This window comes from Aptenodytes forsteri, unplaced genomic scaffold (assembly GCF_000699145.1).
Source record: "Aptenodytes forsteri isolate BGI_AS27 unplaced genomic scaffold, ASM69914v1 Scaffold5, whole genome shotgun sequence".
Taxonomy (NCBI): Eukaryota; Metazoa; Chordata; class Aves; order Sphenisciformes; family Spheniscidae; genus Aptenodytes; species Aptenodytes forsteri.
Genome location: NW_008795672.1, coordinates 1,482,860 through 1,503,681, shown reverse-complemented (window position 1 = coordinate 1,503,681; position 20,822 = coordinate 1,482,860). Strand labels below are relative to the sequence as shown.

General features: G+C 50.4%; 1 protein-coding gene across 1 annotated transcript in view; it reads left to right on the top strand.

Annotated features, from left to right (window-relative positions):
• Window positions 1-20,822, top strand: part of BCL11A (B-cell CLL/lymphoma 11A) — a 74,209-nt gene that overhangs the window by 21,710 nt on the left and 31,677 nt on the right. Inside the window, 1 exon segment of the mRNA XM_009282511.1 lies at window positions 18,854-18,901. Within this exon segment, the coding sequence (XP_009280786.1) occupies window positions 18,854-18,901 (48 nt within the window).

The following is a 20,822-nucleotide window of genomic DNA, read 5'->3' as shown; positions in this document are numbered from 1 at the left end:
GGCGGGGGGGAGAGAGAGTTTGGTGTTCTGAGAGGCAAATTAAACTCCGAGAGTGTGTGAGAGCAGGAGGGGCGTGCGTGTGCCTGGGAGATTTCAGAAATAGCAGGAGTTAAATTCAGGGGTAAAAAGCATCTGTAAGGCAATCCCTGCCTGGCTGGGGAGGGGGAAACCGGGGGACGGACCGAGCGCAGGTCCCCAGCCTGTGAACGATAGCACCTTTACACGGTGGCTCCCACCCATTTAAATAACTTAGGAGAAAAAATTCAAATTGACCCCCTAGCGCAGACCTGCACTTGGTGCGAAGGTGGCTGCGCTTCCAGCCTTCACACAGGCGTCACAAAATTGCCGGGCTGCGCGTGACGTGGAGGTGCCTTCTTGTAACGCCGGGGTGGTGAGAATAAAGACAAATCGGGGATCTTTACTGTGTTACCGTTGTTTTTTCTTAAAGTTACTTGCTTTGCGAGAGGTGGATTTGGCAGGGGTGTAGTAAATGGGGCTGCGGCGGATGCTACCTGGGAGCTCGCAGCGTGGGCGCCAGGTCGGAGCTTCCCAAGAGCACCTGGCTGGGGGCGTAGGTGGCCCCAGCGCGCCTGCGACTCGGCAACGCGGTCTGAATTCAGGGTTGTTTTGGGTTGGTTTTTTTTTTTTTTTCCTGGTTTCCGATTATGCTGTCTGTTTCTGACAGTTGTTCAGCTACTTACCAGTCTTGGCAGGAGGCTGAGCCTGTAACATCCTGACATTTTTGCTTTTTAACAGGCCAGTCTCATCGTGCTGGAACAAACAGCAGCTTAACTGCATTTCACTGTAGCTGATTTGAATAACGTGTACTTCGGTCAAACAAGAAACTCCTCAAAGGAAGATCTCGGCACCTTGTTTTCCGTCCTGCTGACACCAGGTGGCTTTCAAAATGCACAGAAAGGGCGTAGCTGGGAAAACACAGGCTCCCCCCTGCCGCGAAGGGTGGCATTTTCAGAGACGCAGAGGGTAGGTGGGAGCGGGTCACCTGCCTGTCCTGTGCCCCTTTGATGGGCTCCCAGCGTCGTGCCTCGCTGGGGATTGGGAGGCTCGCTTGGCGCTTACGACTCTATCTCACGCGGCCATCCCTGCTGGAAAGGGGGTAGGTGCAGGGATGGCTGGAAAGGGGGTAGGTGCAGGGATGGCCTTGGTGGCGAAAGCTTCACCTGGCCACCCAGCTACGTGTGGGGCATCCGGGTCTGTGAGTCCTCGTTTTTGAGGAGGCTGGGATTTTCAGACCACAGTTGTTTCCTCTCCTTCCCCTTTGCGTTTTTAGCTAGCAGCTGATGATGTGCGGCGCACTGAGCTCTGCTCTCTGGGAGGAAAATACAAAGGCTGGGAAGAGGCTGTGGGATATGGCTCCACGGTGTTGGGTGCCAGGGCTCTGGGTCTGGAAGTCTCCCTCCTGAAACTGGTTCTTCCGTTGCTCTCCGTGTTGCGTGTCAAACCGTAACTGGTTTGATTGTGAACTTCCCAGCGACTTGGCACCCCTGTATTTTTTCCCAGGCGTTTGCCTACGCACGTGTGCAGCTGCCGTGTGTAATGCCTGCACAGGACTCCCTGTTATCTGCTGGTCACAGTGTTTACCTCGATTATGTGAGGACCTGAGTGCTTCGGAGATGTTAATGAATACACCCTTGCAATACCGGGGCGAGACAGGCAACTGCTGTTTTACAGCATGGCACAGGTGGGGTCACTCGCCCCGGGTAAGACAGGAGAGCTGCGGCAGAGCGGGGACGAGAGCCTGGGGCCGTCCCCGCTGTGCTGCCCTTCCTCCCTGCCAGTGGCCGGCAAAGCCGGGAAGTAAAGAAAAGACATGGTCGCATCTTCAAACCAACCCGCTCTTTGCCATGACCTTTCTCCCTGCGAGGGATCCACCCTGCTTCTTTGGCCGCTTCGCCTCTCGCCCCGTGTTCGAACTCCGTGGAGACGCAGGCACTCGGTCTGGGGGGCGCGTGCTTGGCTGCGGTTGTGCAATGCCCCGTCCCTTGGGGGAAGTTCACCCAGTACGTCTTCGGGGAGGTAGCAGGCTTCGCGGGGGCTCCCCGCATTTGGGTAAACGGCATCGGTAGCGAAGGTAGGTTGTACGTCCAAGAGACAAGGCGGTGACCTTTAGGTCAAGTACCTGTATCTGGAGAGCCTGCGATAAATATTGTACGGTGGGAACAATGGGGCTGTAACAGAGCTGCGACCTGAAAGGCTACGGCCGAGCAGCCGGCTGGCTAAGAGGCTGCCGGGGGAGCGGTGTAGTGTTTCTACTTCAAACTGATTGAAACGTCGACTAAAAATCAATGTTGTTGACTAGTGATAATTTACAGTTTTCTCGGTACTAAGTAGCTGTGCGCATAAGGATGCGCTTGCCACGCCGGGATGAGCGCCGAGCGGTTCGGGTGCGGTGCTGAATCAGATGCGTTGTAGGTCAGCCCTTTATTTGTTTCATCACGACTTTTACACAGTTGTCATGTAATTTATGGCTGCTTTCACGTTGTCAAACATTTTCATTGCGGCTTCTTCTTAACACGCTCCTGACACAAACACGGCTGCTTTAAAGACACTGTATTGTTTCATAATCTGGGAGGAGGACTATAAAACATGAAATTACACTATCTTCAGGCTAATCTAAATGCACTACAGATTGAAATCAGAGCTCATTTGTCCCTGATGCAAATTATTAAGTTCTAATTATAAATATCCATTTAATTACCCCATACATTTTTATTCCGCAGACCCTTCTCAGCAATTCTGTCTGAGATACAGTAGATGTATAGGAGAAAATCTGCAGTAATTAATGTGCATTTCCTAAATAATAAAGAACAAACACGAGCCACTTTGTTCATGGATAACATATCTGCGCACACATTTTTAGCTATCCGTGTCGTGGCGTCAGACACTGAATGCTAATTCAAAAACAAGTGGAAAAGACAAAAATTAAAAGTTTGGGGGTTTATTCCCCCTGCCGCCCCCCCCCGTTATCAGAAGAGCTGGGTCCATCAGCGCCTTGCGCCCTCCCCAAACCTTCGCCTGTGCGAGGGACAAAGGTGGCTCGGGGGAGCACGGTGTCGTGTCCCAGCCCCTGTCTCGCGGAGGTGCTGGTCTTGAAGCCTCCTCATACTGGAAGCCCCACAAACCCAGATGTGTCTTGCGGCAAAACAAACTGAGGGAGTTGCTTTCTGCCATGCCAGCCTCTTCAACTTTTCAGTTTCATGCCCAGCAGCAGCTGAGCAGGTTACAAAAGCCCTTTTGAGCAGCGGTAGAGGATGCTTGCAGTCCCCTCCCTGCTTCTGCGCTCGTACGAAACCCGAGGGCAGGGGCAGGCGTGAAGGAAAGCGTCTGCTGGGGCAGATCCTGCTCGGAGTTACCCCGGGCATGAATCCCGAGCGGCTCCCCTGCAGCCAGGAGAGTCACTTGGTAGGCACGGCGGCGTAAAGGAGCTTGGGATCAAGCCCCTTATGGTTATTTATGTTCAGATTAACAGAGAGCCTCATCTAACATCCACTGAAATCTAGGAAAAAAACTCGGAGAAGGCGGCAGGCATTGACTCGAGCCCAGATGCAAGTGATGTCTGTCAAAAATCGCCAGAGGAGCGCGTGTGCGGGTGTGTGTGTGCGTGTACCCATATACATATATGGGGTGAAAATCTGACTGCACGGCAGTTAATGTGAGCATTACCACAGGCTTCATTGCACTCCGTGTCTATACCCATATTTGCATCTGCTTTCTGGGTGATAGAGTAGGCTTTCTGGAAAGGATACTTGCATGGTACTAGTAATTATAAACAAAAACTAGCTTTGAATTTTCTCAGACATATATTCCACTAAAGCTCCATTCATTTCGTCAGTTAAGAAGATGAGGGACTGCAGCAGTGTCCTCAATTCCCAAGTAACTTTGTCCTTACTTATTATAATCGTTTTATCTCAAACTTTGTCCTAGAGTCACAGGGCACTAGGAAGAAAATCATAAAAGTGGAAAAAGTGCTGGTAGGAGCCTAAGAACCTTTATATTAAGAAACCAAACCAGACCCAAGCCTGGTTTCCTAAATAAAAGAATAATTATCTTGGCTTTTCTAAAGGCAGTATCATTTTTGGAAAGATTAGCCTGCCTTTTGGTTTTGTTTTGTTTTTTTTTCTTTTTTCAACTTGCATCACGGTTATTGTACTGCTTTGAAACATGGTTTTTATTGTGATTCCTCTGTAGCGCAGTCACCGTGCAGATGAGATCCTGTCTTGAGATTTTGCATCTTGTCATATCTATTATGCAGAAACTTAAACTACAGCCTAACCTGGCAGTCAAATGGTGAGCGTGCCACGCTGCAGGCGTGCGAGTGCTTTAATTCCTGCACGATCTGCTTTTACCTGAGCAGCTGAGTGTGTCTCTCTGCTCCTGTAGTTACTGTCCCGAGTAGGAAGTAAGCTACGTATCCCACCACCCATACTAGCATTTCATAGCTCAATAGTCTTTATCTATTATTATTATCACTATTATTATAGCCTACAAAGGCATCGGTCATTGTATCGCTAATGTATGGTAGGGTGCTCTGGCTAGGACAGGCTTGGCTTGCTAATGGGGTCACTCGTGTCAGGGTGTGATGTATGGATTATGTTTACCGTGGCATGTTTTGTTTGTGAGCGAGACTGTGGGAGTGGGGCAGATAATGAATGAAGATACTCCACGGTTTCACGCTCGTCCCTGTGGTCACAAGTCTCCAATACAATAAAGAGCTTCTTGCGATGGAGAGATATTTATGTGCCCGTCGCAGACTTAAAGCTTTAGGTCTGTGGCTGAAGTTGAAGGTGTGATAGTCCACCGCTTTGGTATTTTTGGTTAAAGCTCTTATGTGACCTGGATAAATGCTTGGAATTTGTTGTGAAAACCTTGGAAGTGTGTGAACCATCCAGTTAAATAATTTGTCTGGCTGAAATATTGGTCTATTTTCCATCTTTGGGTCTCCACGCGTCAGCTGGGTGATCTTCATCGCCAAGACACAAACAGCCAAATAGGTGTGTGCGCATGTGCTACTGGGGACCCCAGTCATGAACGCCTTACCCTCCAAGGTGCAAGTAAAACATTAATTCTCTTAGAAATCAAGGTTACCCGGGTGCCTTCACTCCTCGATTGGGCAAGCGGGCTGCAGAGGCGGGAGTCATGGGCATGGCAAGGATGGCCTTTGCCCTCCGGGCGGCTGGCTTGTCGCTGCCGTGGCAGAAGTATGCTCAGAGCTTCTCGCTGGTCTTTCTGGTGGGTCCTGTTTTCCTCCCCCCTCCCCGCCCCGTGCATCCGCTTAAATGGACAACCGTGGTCTGTACGCAGGTTCTTCTTACTTATTTTATCTCCTGAAAGAGATGGAGTCCAACAAGCTTTTACCCACTCAGTCTACAGAGAAAACGGCCAGGCAATTTTTGTTTCAATCTAGGCGTCTCTCCGGAGCGCTAGTTCCAGAGACTGATCAATAGGTTTTATTGTAGACCTCACTGTCTCTAAAAGCACCGTGACCTTATCCCGTCTAAAAATAGCGTTTGCTCTTGCTGCCTGCAGAACCTTGACCTGTGAAAACCCATTTGGAACATAACTGACACGTGCAGTCAGCTGTGCATCCAAGACCCTTGCACGCCCCGGGAGAAAGCTCTCCGTGCTCCTTGTAGCCCTTGTTGGGAGGAAGGAGAGAGAGAGGGGTGCGGGGGTGGATGAGGTGCCCTGCTCCCTCAGGAATCCCAAGGTGGATGAGGGATGGTCTTCCCTAGGTCCTGAGCAAGCGCTGCTCCAGCTGTGGGCAGCATGGTCAGCGGGAAGTGAGCACCTCTGAGGATCCGTCCCCTTCTTTTGGGAAGAGCCTTGCATGCAAGCCCAAATACATGTTCGCACCAGCACCATGTGCCAAGATCATCCCTTCCATGAGATGTGGCTTTGCCGGTTCTGCTGGGAGAGTTGCTGAGCCCCGGCAGCTTTGGGAAGTGCTGCTGTGGAAAACATGGTCTCCTTTTCTTCTAAACTGCTCTTCTTAAGATTGGACAAAAGAAGGTCGCCTAAGTTAAGCCAGTTCCTGGTCAGTGGGTGCATTTTATTCATTAAGGCAGTTCCGAAGGGCAGGGTGAGGGGGGAGAGCTCAGCGTGGGTTTTGGTGACCTACTGATGCACCGGAGGGGCTTGAAGTAGCTACCAGGTACTTACTGCCTACGGCAATGTCTGGCAGAGAAGAGCCCTCTTGCACACCTGCATCCTCCACCAGAAAGGGCTTGTTTGGTGTTTTCCATGCAAATGAAGAGATGTGGGAGAAGAGGAGCCTGGGGACCCTGCCGCCCCTCCCTCCCTGCTGCGGCCGGGCTGCCTGGCAAGGGTTAACCAGCCTCCCCGGTGAGCAAGGTCTGGTGCCGAGCCTCTGGGAGATGAAAAGGGAAGCGAGCTATGATTGCAGAGCTGTAAAAGGTGGCATTTTGTTCTCCTGCTAACAAAAGCCAGGACTATTGTTGCCTCCGAGCTTGAAAGAGAGGTCACCGGTGGTATTAGTGCAGCTAATCACATAAGAGGCTGGGTGGGCTCGACGCACGGCGTCTGCTGCTGGTGGGGCTGAGACCGGCCACCCCAGGCTGTTCCCAGGCACAGGTTCCTCTTTGGTTACACAAAATGTCCGCTCCCACTCTTCTAATGCGTAGGCTATTATTAGCCGGTGTCACTCAGTTATCTGAGAGTGGCGCTTTTAGCTGCCATCTAAGTGCCTGACACTTGGGTTTACAGCAGGTTAAATTAAATTTTAGGCTGGTTTGGCTTTAGTGGGTGTAGACAAAAGGAGCAGCTGCCGTGGAAATGTAATCTGGCACCAGCGAGGATGGGGAGCCCTAGCTGGTCTTCTCTCTCCGCCCGGGCTTGGAGGGTCGCGACATGCAGGTGACTATTTTGGGAGCAGGTACCTAAACCACCATCCCTTGGAGAGTGGGCACCCGCATCCCCAGCTCAATGCCGGGCCATGTCCTTATCAGCCAAAGCGTGTTGAGATGGAGAGCGTTTAGACGTGACCAGCTGGCAAGCGCACACCCCAAACCGGCGCTTATCTTTAGAGTGTATGTCCAAACGCTGTAGTGCAAAGCCCATAATAAATATTATTTACTTATTGATGGGTCTGTTGGTGCAATCCATTCCTTAGGCTGCTGGGCACGTTTTTATCTTATTTGTTTTTGGCTAAAAAGCGCAGGCCTACAAGAAGATTCTGCACAAGTTTATTCTGCCCTAAAAGCGGATCAGGTCACGGCCAGGTGCAGAAATTTGTCAGAGATGCGACCGCCTTAATCACCAACTGTCGCTGCGGGTGGGTGGCACAAGGGGTGGTCATTCCGAGTGGAGGTGTGGGGGGAAAGGAGTTCAAAATCAGGGTCCGCATCAGAGACCGGGTTCTTCTGGGCCAGCTATGGGTGGAAGAAAGAGCTAGTAGGAGACCTCTCCCCGACATCCCCTGCTTGAAGGGCATTCGTAGACATCGGATCTAATATCGCCTCTATCTTTAAAGTTAGATTGATAGGGATCAAAGACACCTCGCAAGATCAAGATGTGGCTGGCCCTGCTCCAAAACTGCTTTCTCAGTAACCTTCCTCAAGAAGGGAAGGGTAGCGGCAGGCCAATAGTCGGCAAGGCTGTTCATGTCAAGAGATATTTTTCTCTTTAGCAGGACGACGCTGTTCCGGGGCGGCTGGCGCCTTGCCCTCCTGAAGTGAGGCATCAGACCAGTCATCGCCCCAAAAACCTGAGGCGGTGGGCTTCGCGGGGCAGGAGAGCAAGGTTCAGCCCAGAGCTGGTGGGAGCAGCCGCTCCGCACGTTGCGTTGAGTCAAGCTGGGTGGAACTAGCAGGAAAAAGCAGATGTTACAAAAGGTAATTGCCGGATTAAAATGCAGTTCCCCTCTTGAATTTATTGGCATCTTTTCTTACGGCTTTGGGTTCAACGACTGGCATAGGCAAACATCATTTTTCCTGTGTATCTTGGTATCGGCTGGCGTGCAGCTCCGGCAGGCTGGCCTGCTTCCCCTTGAATCCTGCACCCTGTTTTGTCACCGTCCTTCCCATTTAATTGTCTCTCCAGCTGTGGTTTGTGTGCAGGGTACATTTCAGGGGAGCACGCACAGGTGCGGTATGGGCATCTCTACACCTATGGTAGGAGGTGTGGTCTTGGAGGCTCTGGAACCAAGGTTTTCATGGGCAAAGGGCAAAGTGGAAACACCTGCAGTTTCTCTGCCCAGCCCCGCTTTTGGGTTTGAGCCAGATAACTCTGATTATCACGTTAAATTTGCCACCTTTCAATATGAGGTCGGGGCGGTGGTGGGAGAAGGGATGGAGCTGTGATGCAGGCGCCGTGCAAGCCTCGGCACGGGAGGCTGGTTGCCCCTTGCAGCCCCTGGCAAGCTGAAGACTTCCTTGAGCAGCCCACAGGGACGTGCAGCGAGTCCGGCCGAGTTTTGGTCCTGGCGCTTGCCCTCATTCCCTGGGGGACTTTGGGAGAATCACAAATAATTCAACTCAGAGTGGTGTTTGTTTAGTTGCAGGGGTAGGATTTGGTCTCTTAACTTCAGCACGTGGTAGTGTGTTCATCTGAAAAATGAGAACCTTTTTTGGGCGGGTAATATATTTGCTGGAAAGTGTGATTGGGTGAATTTAGGTACAGCTTCAGCTGGCAAAAAAAAGAAGAGAAATTCAGAAGACTTGTGGTCCCTGAAACAATATCTAAACATCTTTCATTTCATTTCCGTGCAGTTTTTCCCTCTGAATTTTCTGTTTGGAAACCAAATGGAAAATCTGTGTTATGTCCTGCACTAATTAGGATACGGACCCCCAGTGAAGAGGGTTAGGTTTAAATTATTAATGACTGTGCAGTGGTTTGACAGCCTCCGCTGAAAAATAGTTACCTGCTCGCCTTGTCTTATTTCGAGTTTTGTTTAGTGTTGTGGCAAGATCGATTGCCCTGCGCAGGTCTGAGGTTTCGTATGGATTTCTGGACACATCTATAGGTATACCTCACCTATACATTTTGCCGATAGGAGTTTTGCAACACGTGGGTAATGTGTTTTAATCATCCCGACCGACCAATGGTAGCGTTGCTTTGAAATGCTTGTTGTTGGTATGGTAAAGCCCTCCTTGCCCGTGGTATTTTGCGAGTCTGGGAGTTAGGAGGAGGATTTTACTGAGTGCTGACCGTGCCGCGCTCCGTCTTGATGGGGATGTCCAACGCGTCTGCCAAGGAGCTGTGTTGGCCTGGCTGTGGGGAGGGTTGTGGCTGCTGCTCTTTCTAAGAAGCTCTTGGAAACCCGGTTTTTGATTCCATAACTCTCAAATTTACATTAGTCGTTGGGCCTCAGTATGTAAACAACCTAGTCAAATTGGAATTGTGTTTGCATAATTCACACCTCATGTCTGATGGGAGAAAAAGTGAAGTGTTTCCTTAAATTAACAAAAACCTGTAATTATTTTCTTCTACATGTTGAAATGGGAGAGAAAGGCATCTCCTTGAATTTTATTCTTTGTATAATTTGTTTTTGCTGTTGTTTCAGAATAATTTAGTAATGCATTTGTTAGGAACTGGCAGCATCTGCTAATTTTCAGAGCTATCACGACGATGGTAACATAAAAACTGGAGGCCAGAAGTGGGGCCAACACCTTATTTGCAAGCATTCACTTTTATTTGGGTGCTAACGCTGCTCTGCTAGCAGAGGAATATGGTGTTCAGCATAATAAGAGTATGAAAATTTGGCCCTAAGCAATCATTTCTGCTGCGCTGGGGTCAGATTGCGGAGCCTTTACTCATCCCGGTAAGTATTTATTAACCTTCGGAGAACAATGGCTGTAATGAGATTACCTGGGTAAGTGCTTATCCCGTCGGGAAGGAAGTTGCGGAGCCTGGACCCACTCGTATTTTAGGAGAGATAAGGAGGGCTCTTTGCTCTGCAGGTCGCTTTCCTACCTGTGCTGGCTAAGGGGAAGGTGCCCGGCAGGGCTGGAGGACAGCGCCACGGACCCCAGCCCGGGCTGGCCAGGAGTTAAGGCCTTCTGAAGCGGTGGTTTAGCTGTGTGTTGTCTTTCCAGGATTAGCCATGCTGAGAAGGGGAAAAAGAAAGAAAGGAAAAAAAAAAGGTCGGTGCTTGAGTGACGTGAACAAAGTAATTGACTATCAGTATCAAGAATTACCGCACAACCATGCAGGGGACAAGTCAGAACATACCTTGACAAAACCCTGCAACAAAGGGCTGCTCAAACACACCCTTGAGTCTAGGGAGCTGTAAATTGAGCTTCAAGTCCAATGAAATACACTTAGGCTTTGTGTACGTTTTTGTATCTACTCGCAGCGATTGAGTACCACACAGGAGGTGACTGAAGTCTCCAGAAAGAAGCAGCAAGCACCATGCTCTGCCGAGCACTGAGATCAGCGGTTCATATCGGTCCATGGCAAGGTGGCTTTAGTCTTCACAAATCACATGGGATTTCTCTGATTGCCACCTCATTTTCCCATCCAGCTGTATGTACTTTCCTGGAAATTTGGGGAGGTGAAAGAGCTTCTCGATCATCTTTTAGTCGCTGTTTTTCTCACAAGGGAGAAACAAAGAGGGGGACCTTGTACCCTGCCATGTGAGTGCAATGATCTTTCTGTGAGCTGCTCCACACCCATTTCTTCCTACAGGTTAGAGACACATTTTTGGCACTGGACACGGTAAGCGTTCCAACATGTTTTTAATCTGCAGCTCTCATGTCTTTAAAGGTCTGGTGTCGTGGCTCTGGTTGCTTGCACATATTTCAAGGTGCCTGAGTAGTGCAAAATGTGGGTAAAATACGGCGACACAAATTTAATTTGTTGGTAGGAGTTTGTTTGGTGTTTGTTCTGCCTGTCCTTCGGTGATGCTTTCTGTGTCCTCAGGTTTTTCCTTGTGATGCTAGATGCCTCTTCTGGATTTCTAGGCATCTAGCGAGAGGCTAATGATAGCACCCTGCGATACTTTTTGCATTTATTCCTAAATGCCGAAAGCTGTCAACTGCATTTGCTAGGCACGCAAAGTCAAATGCCTTCGGTTGTTCACTTTCTAACCAGCGTGCACTTAAATGATGAAATGTGGTGCCAAAATCCACCGAACTCTTTCTGTTGACTTGGGTTTTGGATCAGGTTCCGAATTGTGATTTCATTCCTTCCCCATTTGCTGGAGATGTTGAGCATGCCAATTTATTTTTCCCCCCTCCTCTCCGGATGGCATTGCCACAGCCCAAATTCAACCAGCCTCTTGATTTCTCAGATGCTTTCTCTTACGGGCAGAGCTGTAGGAGCAAATGCCCCGGGGGGACCTCCCAGGTCGCCGGGTACGGGCTGCGGCTGTCACACGATGCCTTCGACATCCAGAGATGCTGAGGTGGCTGCATCTCGCCTCGTTTTGCGTTTTACTCAAATATGCTGAGATGAGAACAGTGCCCGTGGTGGAGCGGCGGGTGGGGAGGAGGGAGGAGGAGATAGATGATCCCTCTCTTGTTCTGGAAAGATTCAGCGGTTGCCCTTGGTCCTTTCACCTCTGCGGGGCCGTGTAAGGGTTACAGCATTTTAGACATTTCCCAAAGTGTCAGCGTTTGGAGCACCATTACGAAGAGACTAGATGAATGACCAAAATGTAGGGGCAAAATAAATTAGGCAGTTCACAAGCTGCAAACAAGTCATTTGTGGGGAATAACGAAAGCTTGCGGTTGCGAGGCAGTCTCTTCTCCAGCCCATTGCAGCGATGTTTATAAATCAGGGTAACAAAATGGGAGCCCTTATTAGGCCTGTGTGACATTAAAGGTGCATTTAGCTGCAAAGTGTAACACTGGCTGCTATAAAATCAGACGGATGCTCGAACTACGCTGCAGCTCGCTTGGAGATGACAGCAAGGCTGTGCCTTCGGGACTGGGTCAAACCCTCCTTGGGTATCGCGTTTCCCGTTCTGCAGAGAGGGGCTATTCGGCTCCGTAGGTTCAAGCCATGTTTTTTCCCATTTGTGGGTCTCTCTAGTTCTGCCTCCTGAGGCGTTGCTCCTTTCTCCTCTCCCTGCCTAATGTCCCCTGCCCTCCATTCCCTCTGGGGTAGCGGCTGTGGTACCCGGCACGTCTCCTTCGAGCGCTGGTGCCTCCCGTCCCCTACGCACAGGCTGCCCATAACCGGCAGGGTTTCGGCATGGCCAGGGACCCCACAGACGAGGTTATCTGCTTCATCCATCGCACGCAGGGAAGCCTAACTGGCTGGTGTAGGTGCTCGTAAGTGAGCGGTATTATATTACCCCACATAAATGTCACATTAATGGAGCATTATAACCAAAAGATGCTCGTAGATCACTCTAAACCATTTTAGGCATCTGTTACGCTTCCACCACCTGCTCTTCATCCATTCATTTGTGTTTGGGATGGGAAGGATGCTGTCGGCAGAGCCTGGAGAGGACTGGGTGGGGAAGCGAGAGCGGGCCGGTGTGATGGAGCAGACCACCTCCCCGCCGGGAGCTCCACCGGTGTGAAGCCCGGCTACACCAGCCCGATTTGGCTGTGCCGGAAGAGGCGTAGCAGCGGGATGCTGGGAGGGCGCGCCGCGGCTTGGCTTCGAAAGGGTGTTGATAGAAAGTGCTGACTTATCTGAGCTGGCTCAACGCCTTCTGAAAGTCCGGTGTAGGCAAGGGGGGAGCCCGAGCATCGGCGCAGCCGAAAACCCACGGTGCCTCGTCTGCGACGGCTTTCCAGATCACACCATGTAACACAGCCCAACAAAGGGCCTTTAAATCCTAGTCAAGAAGACAGACAATAGAAGGTCAGAGTTTAAAAGAGAAAGTGTGCCTCAGACTGATGTAATTCCCCTTCTCCCCCCTTTTCTTAGTGTGAATCCTTTGATATTTGAGCAGGGAAATCCTCTTTATCGGGAAACTCCACCTCCTCTTATCTCATACTCTCTCAAAAATGCTATCTGCTCTCCTGCCTTTCGTGCCTTCCAACCTGGTTTGCGGTGGAAACCTTCCCATGCGGGTGTGCTGCCCTTCCGTCCCTCTCGCCCGGTGGGCGAGTAGTTTACTTACTACTGTAAGTAAACACCCTCCGGCTAATGACTCCCTCCGGGAGCCATGCTCGCCTGTCACGGTCAGGATCCTGAGGGCGCGGGTGACTTGCCACAGGAGGCTGAACCTCCAGGTAATGTCGTTGAGATGCCCCGGCTGGTTGTAGCGGTAGCGGGGCTCTGGTCAATGTGGGAGCAACCTTAGAAACATGGGGGTTTATTTTCCCAATCATGCCCCTCTGCTCAGCCAGCGTTGAGGTGGATCGGAGCAGCCTCCTCCTTGGAGCTGGAGGAGTCCGCAGCTGCAAGTGAAGAGGCAAAAAGCCATTTGCAGACCAAGCACGGTTGTGCTAGAGCTTTGCAGAGGATGGAGGACTGCAGTGTGCTGGGCAGGAGTGACCCCATGGAAGGAAAAACCCATCAGATATCAGCCTGCCTTCCCCCACGTCTCTACCCATGCTGGAAGAGCCTTTGTCACCTCCTTGGCGTTTGCCATCTGATACACCGGCCACCGCCATGCAGCACCGCTTGGATGTATACGGTCTGCAGATGAGGCAACCTCGACCCGTTGTGACGCTGCAGCAGTGGCGACCAAATGACAAGACATAGGTGGTGAAGCCTGCCCATGTTTATGTTTCGGCCCAGCAAATAAAGGTCTCCCTCACCTACTTGTACTGTAGAGCAATCTTTTTCATAAAAAATATAAAACTAGCCGTGTTGGATCAGACCAGAGGTCCCGCCTGAACCAGTGTCCTCTTTCTGGCCTGGCCAGAGTGGGAGCCCTTGGAAGGAGCAGATGACATAAAGCAGGCAGGGAATTACCCGTCCCTTGCTGTGCTCTCTCGTCTTTCCTCTCCTGCATCGTGGGTTGCACTGGAGCATCCCCTACTCTCCCTCGAGGTTATACCCATCCCCTCTGGTTACTTGCATATATTTTGCCTGAACTGGGACTTGGGAGGTTGCATTATGTTGACTATTGCATCAGATAAGCTGTGTTTCTTAACCTCCCTGCAATGGGCTCCAGTAAGACTTGTTAGCGCTCTTAATTTATTATAATAAACAATTGCAAAGCTGGGGAAAGGGAACATCCCTGTGTGTATGCTCAAAAGCCACTGGGTATCTCCACGGAGCTGCGACAGCTCTGGAGACCAAAGGGCTTCTGTTCTCCTGCTCCGTGGAAAATGATCGTGGCTCTGACCTGTGCTGTTGGTAGTCACAGAGGACCAGGCTCTTCTTCCACACGAGCAGGTTTTTCACCTGGTGTAACTTGGTGGATGTCAGTAGGAGTATTCTCAGTGTATGCTCCTGTAAGGCAGAGCAGAGATGTTGGATGCTGGGTACCCGTGCAGACGTCCAGACGGGGCCAGTGACTGCTGAGGTGATACCCAAGGAGTTTTGTTCTTTCCGCGTCCAGAAGAGTTGGTGAATGATCTGTAGTCACACCTGGGGCAACCCTTGGTGTGTAGATCAGGTGGGACCGGCCTGGCCAATTTGCACCAGCAGATGTTCTAGCCCTGAAGACTCATCCCTTAAGTCAAATGGCAACGGCCACTGATTTGTTCTCCTTTAGCCATTATAAATGACTTTTTGAGTACGCCGGATTTCCCATCGTACCTTCCCTCCCATCAGCCCTCAAACACACGGGGCTCGGGCAAGAATTCATGGTACTTTTCAGTAACATCTTATCATCTTCCCAGGCTACTTCTATGCTCCTGCACTTCCAACTTCTTATAGCCTGGAAAAGAGCTTGCCTGTGAGAAGACTGTGTCCGCAAAATGGTACAGAGTGGAAGGAAACGGTGTCATTAATTGTGCAGCTTATGTAAATTGTAATTCTTACAGCCTTCAGGTCCAACCCAGACTAGCGCTCCTTTAGCTTAAAATAACAAAAAGGGAACTGTCAGGATCAGAGCGAAAATATTAGCATGATGAAACATGTTAACAGGTAGCCATTAGCACTTTATGTCTGCATGAATAGTGTCTTTAAGTGTTTTATCGGTAACGGAGCTGGGAGGATGGGCAGAAAATGGCATTCGTTTTCAAACTGGCACGTTGCTTTAATTGCAATTTTTTTTATTCTTGTCACTTGTCAGGGAAGACGTCTTCTCAGTCAGGGTAAGCTCTGAGCTGGGGAGGTGGCCTTGGGACAGGGCTGGGTTTCGAGTACAAGCCTTTTTGCCAGAGAAAGAGGAAAGGAGCTGATAGTCTGGACAGCACCTGTTATTGCTCTTACTTTGCTGTTACAATGTGTGTGAGATACCCGGCTCTGAAAGATGTGTGAGGGATACCTGTGGTGTGGAGCAAAATGTGAGTGTAACGTCCAGGGAGGTGCTGGTCGGTCCAGGTGCGTGAGAGGTTCCTGCTGCCAAATCACGGAAAAATCACAACACCGAGCTCAGCTCCCGGTTGCACCAATGCTTTGCTCGTTGCTGTTTGACCGATCATCGATGGTCACTCCTTAGCGGCAGCATCCAGCAGTTGCTTAAGGGAATGGTAGACATTTATTTGCAGAATTAAAAGAAAAAAGCAAAAAATAGGGGAAAAAAAAAAAGGGGGGGGGGGAGACGGGAACATATTTATCCATTTTTTTTTGGGGGGGGGAGGGGAACTGGCAAATATTTGCACCAGAAATTAAGGAAAATCCTTTTGGGTCTGTTGATAGTGTTGAGGACTGTGGAGGAGAGGCCATTGCCGTCCCCCACCAAGCAGCGGCACGTGCCAGCTCCGACGGCTGGAAGTGACTCCCGCACCGCTTAAGCTGCGTGGTCTTACCGAATAACCCCGAGACCCAGCGCAGCCCTGCCTGTCTCTATTTCCGCCCTCTTTTCCCATCTCGTTGGGGCTTCCCCCCATCGCACGGAGTTCTCCGGCATCCCACTTCTGCCGATGTGGAGGTCCTCGGAAGAAAAAAGATGCGTGCTGTCGCCGGCTCCTATGGACCCTTCCTGTTGCATCCCTTGCATAAACGTGCCTTGTGGATGTTTTGTTTGTGTCTCAGCAACTTGGCAGCCCTTCTTGTTCGTGGAAATGTCAGATCCTGCCTTGTTATTGACTGCGCGGCTGGGTCTACATGTCTCACCGCTGGCGAGGAGCTGGCTTGGGGCGAAGCCTTTCTTCCATGTGCCTCTCTCTGCCTGTTTTCCAGCCCGCGTGTCGATGAACATGAGTTGCCTCCTATTTTATATTTATACAAGGTTTTTTGGGGGAGACAGCCCGCCAGTAGTCAGTGGTTTAGGTTGCTTCGTGCTGAAGAAGCACTTAGCGGTTGCTCAGCTACTTTTGTTGGTGATTTTGGGTTTCTCGTGAGGTTTTGCTCCCGGGTGCGTGTGCGGGCATGGGTCCTGCTGTGGGGAGGGCCATCGGTGCCCTCTGTGTAGCCTGAAAGCCTTGAAAATCTCTGCCCTGGGTGCAAACTGTGCCTTTTGTGCACCAACTTTTCATCCTCCCTTCCTTTCTGCTTTCCTTTCTGGCGAAAATATAACAGCGCTGGCAGTCGTAGCATGGTGCCTTGTTCTTTTCTTACGGGAGCGCTAGCTTAATGGCAAAAACATGGCCTGGACGCCGCTCTACGGTCTTCAGAAAAATCTGTTTGTTTGTTTTTCCCCTTCCGCTCTCGTGCAGCCGGTGCGAGGACGGTTCCCACCTTTCTGCCATATGTTTTCGGATGGCTGAATTCTTGCAGGACGGTAGCGGGGTTTGCACCTGGGCAGCCGAGGGCCACGGGCGCTTGGTGGGTCCCATGCTGCCCTTGGTCCCAAAGCCATGTGCCTGCGGCTGCCGCAAGCTAAAATTATATTTCCCCTCCCCTCTAGATCTTACAAGGTTTTTAACCATATGCACTTCAGTAGATTTTAACTTTTTTTGTCTCGAATCTAAGCAGCATTAATCAACATAAACACTTGCGGTGGGTATAGGTTGCTGCAGTTAACTTATTTTGCATTCTGCCACGCTCAATGAGCGTTTAATCCCTGCCCTTCTGTCTGTTGAGATATTATGTTTTTTTAATAGTGCTTGTTTATGACTAAGGTCAAAGACAGTATTTCAGAACAAAAATTAGAGTTAGTTCATAATTGAGTACATATGTATGTTACTGTTTATTTTTATAGTTTGCTAATTTATTTTTAAACAGCTCGGTTGAGCCAACATGTTTATAGGTCTGTTTATCACATGTCTTGCCAGTCGGAGTGCTAAAAGACACATGCTTTTCAATAGCACAGATCCAAAGTTAAATTAGATAATACCGCCAGGTAGCAATTTAATTACATTAATTGAATGTTTAGGTTGAAATGTAGTTTTGCAAAGGCTATAATGGAATACATTTATAAGTGTCTGCATATAAATCTTGACATTTAAAATGTTATTCGAGCCTGCCGGCGGGGAAATGAAACTCCGTCGAGTGTTTTTGAGGGAGAAATGGGGTACTTCGCCACGAGTGCCGAAGCGCCTGTGCTTGCAGTCGCTTTGGGTTTGCGCACCGTCCCGGCTGTCGGCGCGAACATCTGCGGGTGCCCCTTCCCGTAGCAGGAGCTCACGGGGAGTTACCTGGCCGGGCGGCTGCGTGGCCTGATGCGGTATGCTGGGGTCAGAAAAACAACCGCCCATATGAGTCCTGATGGAGAGATAAGGGGTGAGCCGGCGCCTTGCAGGAGGGCAGAGTCGTACGTTAGCCGACACGGAGAAAGTGTTTGTCCGGCTGAAACCAAGCCCTCTCGGTCGTGCACCGAGCGATTTCCCAAGCTTCCAAGTACCGGATTGTACCCGCGGGCTCTGGCCGTGGGCTGCCTTCCCTGGCCGGGGAGCTGCCGAACAGCCTTTGAAAGCCAGCTCGGAGGAAGCACCGCCGAAGAGCAGAAGCTGTGAATGAACCACGCTCTCCAGCCCGGATGGGGATTTAATCCTCAGTGTAAACATTTTCAAATAATGTATTGTCAGGAGAGGGAGAGGGAGAATTCCTCAGTTTGACGGTGCCCAAGAACAGCAGGCTTGGTTAGGACAGGACGGGAGAAACGGCTCTCGTGCTGTTTGGTTTTGCTTACACCAGCGGCTTCTGCACGCGCCCATTTCCAAGCAAAATATTAAAATCCCGGCATTTCTAGCGGGAGCGGGGCCGGGCTCTTTGCAGTTCCCTTTTAGTATCCGGAGAGCTGAGCAAGTCTAGTTTCAAAAGAAAAAAATAATATAAATAAAAGGAGCAGGAGGTCATAGGTTGATTTTTATCGGGGCTTAGGGATAGATAAGGGGTAACCAGAGGAAAGTCACAGCTTGTGCAACATTCTTGTGCCATGGTGGGCGATCTCCTTTTGGGTGTCTGCATGCTGGGAGGGATGGAGGAGGAACAGGGGGAATATGCAAGACCTAAACACCCAGGCAGTGAGAAGCGTTCGGAAATAAGCTGGTGGTGAGCAGGCCCCTGGCATGTCTCAGGCTCTTGTATTGCAAACAAGCCAACAAAAATGCATCGGGCTCAGCACTGGGATGTTTCCGTCTGTTTTGTACATATACTTGTGTGGGGGGACTCGGAGCCTCTCCCTGGTGCTTATCTGGGTTGGGATGGTCAACTGAGGTGTGGGTTTTTTCCCCAGATCACACCTTTGCTGAGTAGGTGATCTCTCCAAATACTCATGCCCAGACAAGGCATGGCTGAGGCAGGGGCCTGGGGGCAGCAGGAATAACTGTGCAGGTCCAGGTCACCACAGACCTTCTCTGAAGGACCTAAGGCTTTAGCAGGTGGCTGAGGAGCAGTCGTGTTGTTCTTCCCAGTCTTACTCATTGCTTTCTCCAGCACGTAGCTTTTCTACTCGGGCTTTGCTTGGACCCAGGTTTCATCCTGCGGCCTTTCGTACACCTGGGATTAGCTCCCAGACACTGTCTTTGGGAGCCCTACTCCATCCTTGCTGTGCTCTGGTGGGTGGCCCGAGCCAAATGTCCCCACCAAACTCGTTCAAGACTGCCTACAGGACCCGTCGCTGCTTTGGGCTTCTGCACTTGCAGTGGGGCTCGGAGCGCGTCTGGCACGCTCCGGGGTGAAGCCTTCTGCTTAGTTTCCCTTGCAAAACACCTGATAAAAATGCACACAAACTCTTCGCTGCACTGAACCCAAACACGGCAAGTGGGGCCAACCGGGGCACCTCCTTCAGGTGAAAATCCTCGTGTAGGTACAGCCAGTGGTGCTCTTGTGCTAATGCAAAACACCCGCACAGATGAAAGGAAGGGATTTTTCTGGTTGTGGAGACTAGGTGAAGTTTCCTGATCCAAGCAGGAGGTTTCCATGCCTGTGAGAGAGGTTTTCATGAGTGTGGCTTCAGTACTGGCTGGAATTGAGGCGAGACGCGAGTACAGACAGAGCCTGGAGGAGCAGAAGGGGATGCCACGGTCCATGCTTGCACAAGCCAGAGGAATTAGTAGGTAAAGATGCGTGCGTGAGGAATACATAGGAGCATTGGCAGAGCTCCCGGTGACTGGCCTCACCGTTTGGGTAGTGGGTGCCTGCTTTTCTCTTTCACAAGCTGTAACAGTTTTTGCCTCATCACCTATACTACACCTCTTGTTTGCCCCTAGTCCTGAAGGGCTAACGTCCGCTTCCAGTCCCGTGCCAAAGGACAAGTAATGTTGAAACGCGGGTTCTCAAGTCGAGGTGCCCCCAGTGAACCTGGCATTTGGGGCAGTCGTGGGTGGCGTTTTCGAAAAGTCAGACTTTCTAGAAAGCCCCCAGGATGGAAGAACCCAAGAGCTCCAGTTTCTTCTCCATCTTTCAGATGAAGGGTGTGTTCCCTTGTGTGTCCTGATGGACCTCCATGGTAGGGCCTGGCCTCACGGGCCAGCTGGCTTCTGCTGAAAAACCACAAACCAAAGTGATTACTGGACATGTTCTGAAGCCCGTACAAAAATATTTAACTCTGTTACTAGCATTTGCTTTCTTTTCCTCTTGCTTTCCCCACCGATCTATAAAGCGCTGGTTCTTTGAGGGCCTGATTTGCATGCGAACGTGGGGCGGCCGTTTATCCCCTCGTTTGGTAACTTGTGACTAACTGTCTTAAAAAGCTCTTGTCAGTGGGGTTTTCTCATCCTCTCTCTTTTTAGCTGAAAATGAGTGACTGATTTGGGTTTTCTTTGTCTTGCAAAAGCTCACCTCTAGCCTGAGACCAACCAGGGAGAGTTTCTGCTGCAAAGAAAAAATAGTCCAAAACCAGAGGGTTTCAATGAAAGTCTCAACGTAAAACTGAAGTTACAGCGGCCACCACCAGGTGATTACCATAATGCCGGGTGCTTATTGCTCGGCTTGAGGTTTCCAAATGCTTGGGAACGATTCCAGCTTGTTTGGGCTCGGGAACAAAACCTCTCTGAGATGCCGCAGCCAGGGTGGAAGGGATCCAGGGAGCTGCGGGAAGCGGCGCAGCACCGTCCCTGCGCTGAAGGCTTGTTTTAATGGCTAAAGCTAACAGAGCATCCCATAGCGTTGCGGTAGGAATGTTTGGAGGCTGAGTTCAAAACGCTTATTTAAAAATGATCAGTCATGGCCTAAAAGCTGCCTTGCTTACTTACTTCAGGAAGGAGAGTGAGAGGTAGGACTGCTGTGTTAAGGATGCTGAAGTGGTACCTGCTTTAGGATCAGATTGCAGCCTTTTACATTGGAGGGCACCTTCCTTCACCCCCGATTCTGCTGGCATCCTTGTGAACAAAACCATCGCTGTCTGGGCTATGACTGAAAAAATTGGTATAATAGAGAACGGCTACATACACCCTTTTTGGGGTTCGCAGAGGTTTATGCAGCCTAAGGCGTGAGAGTTG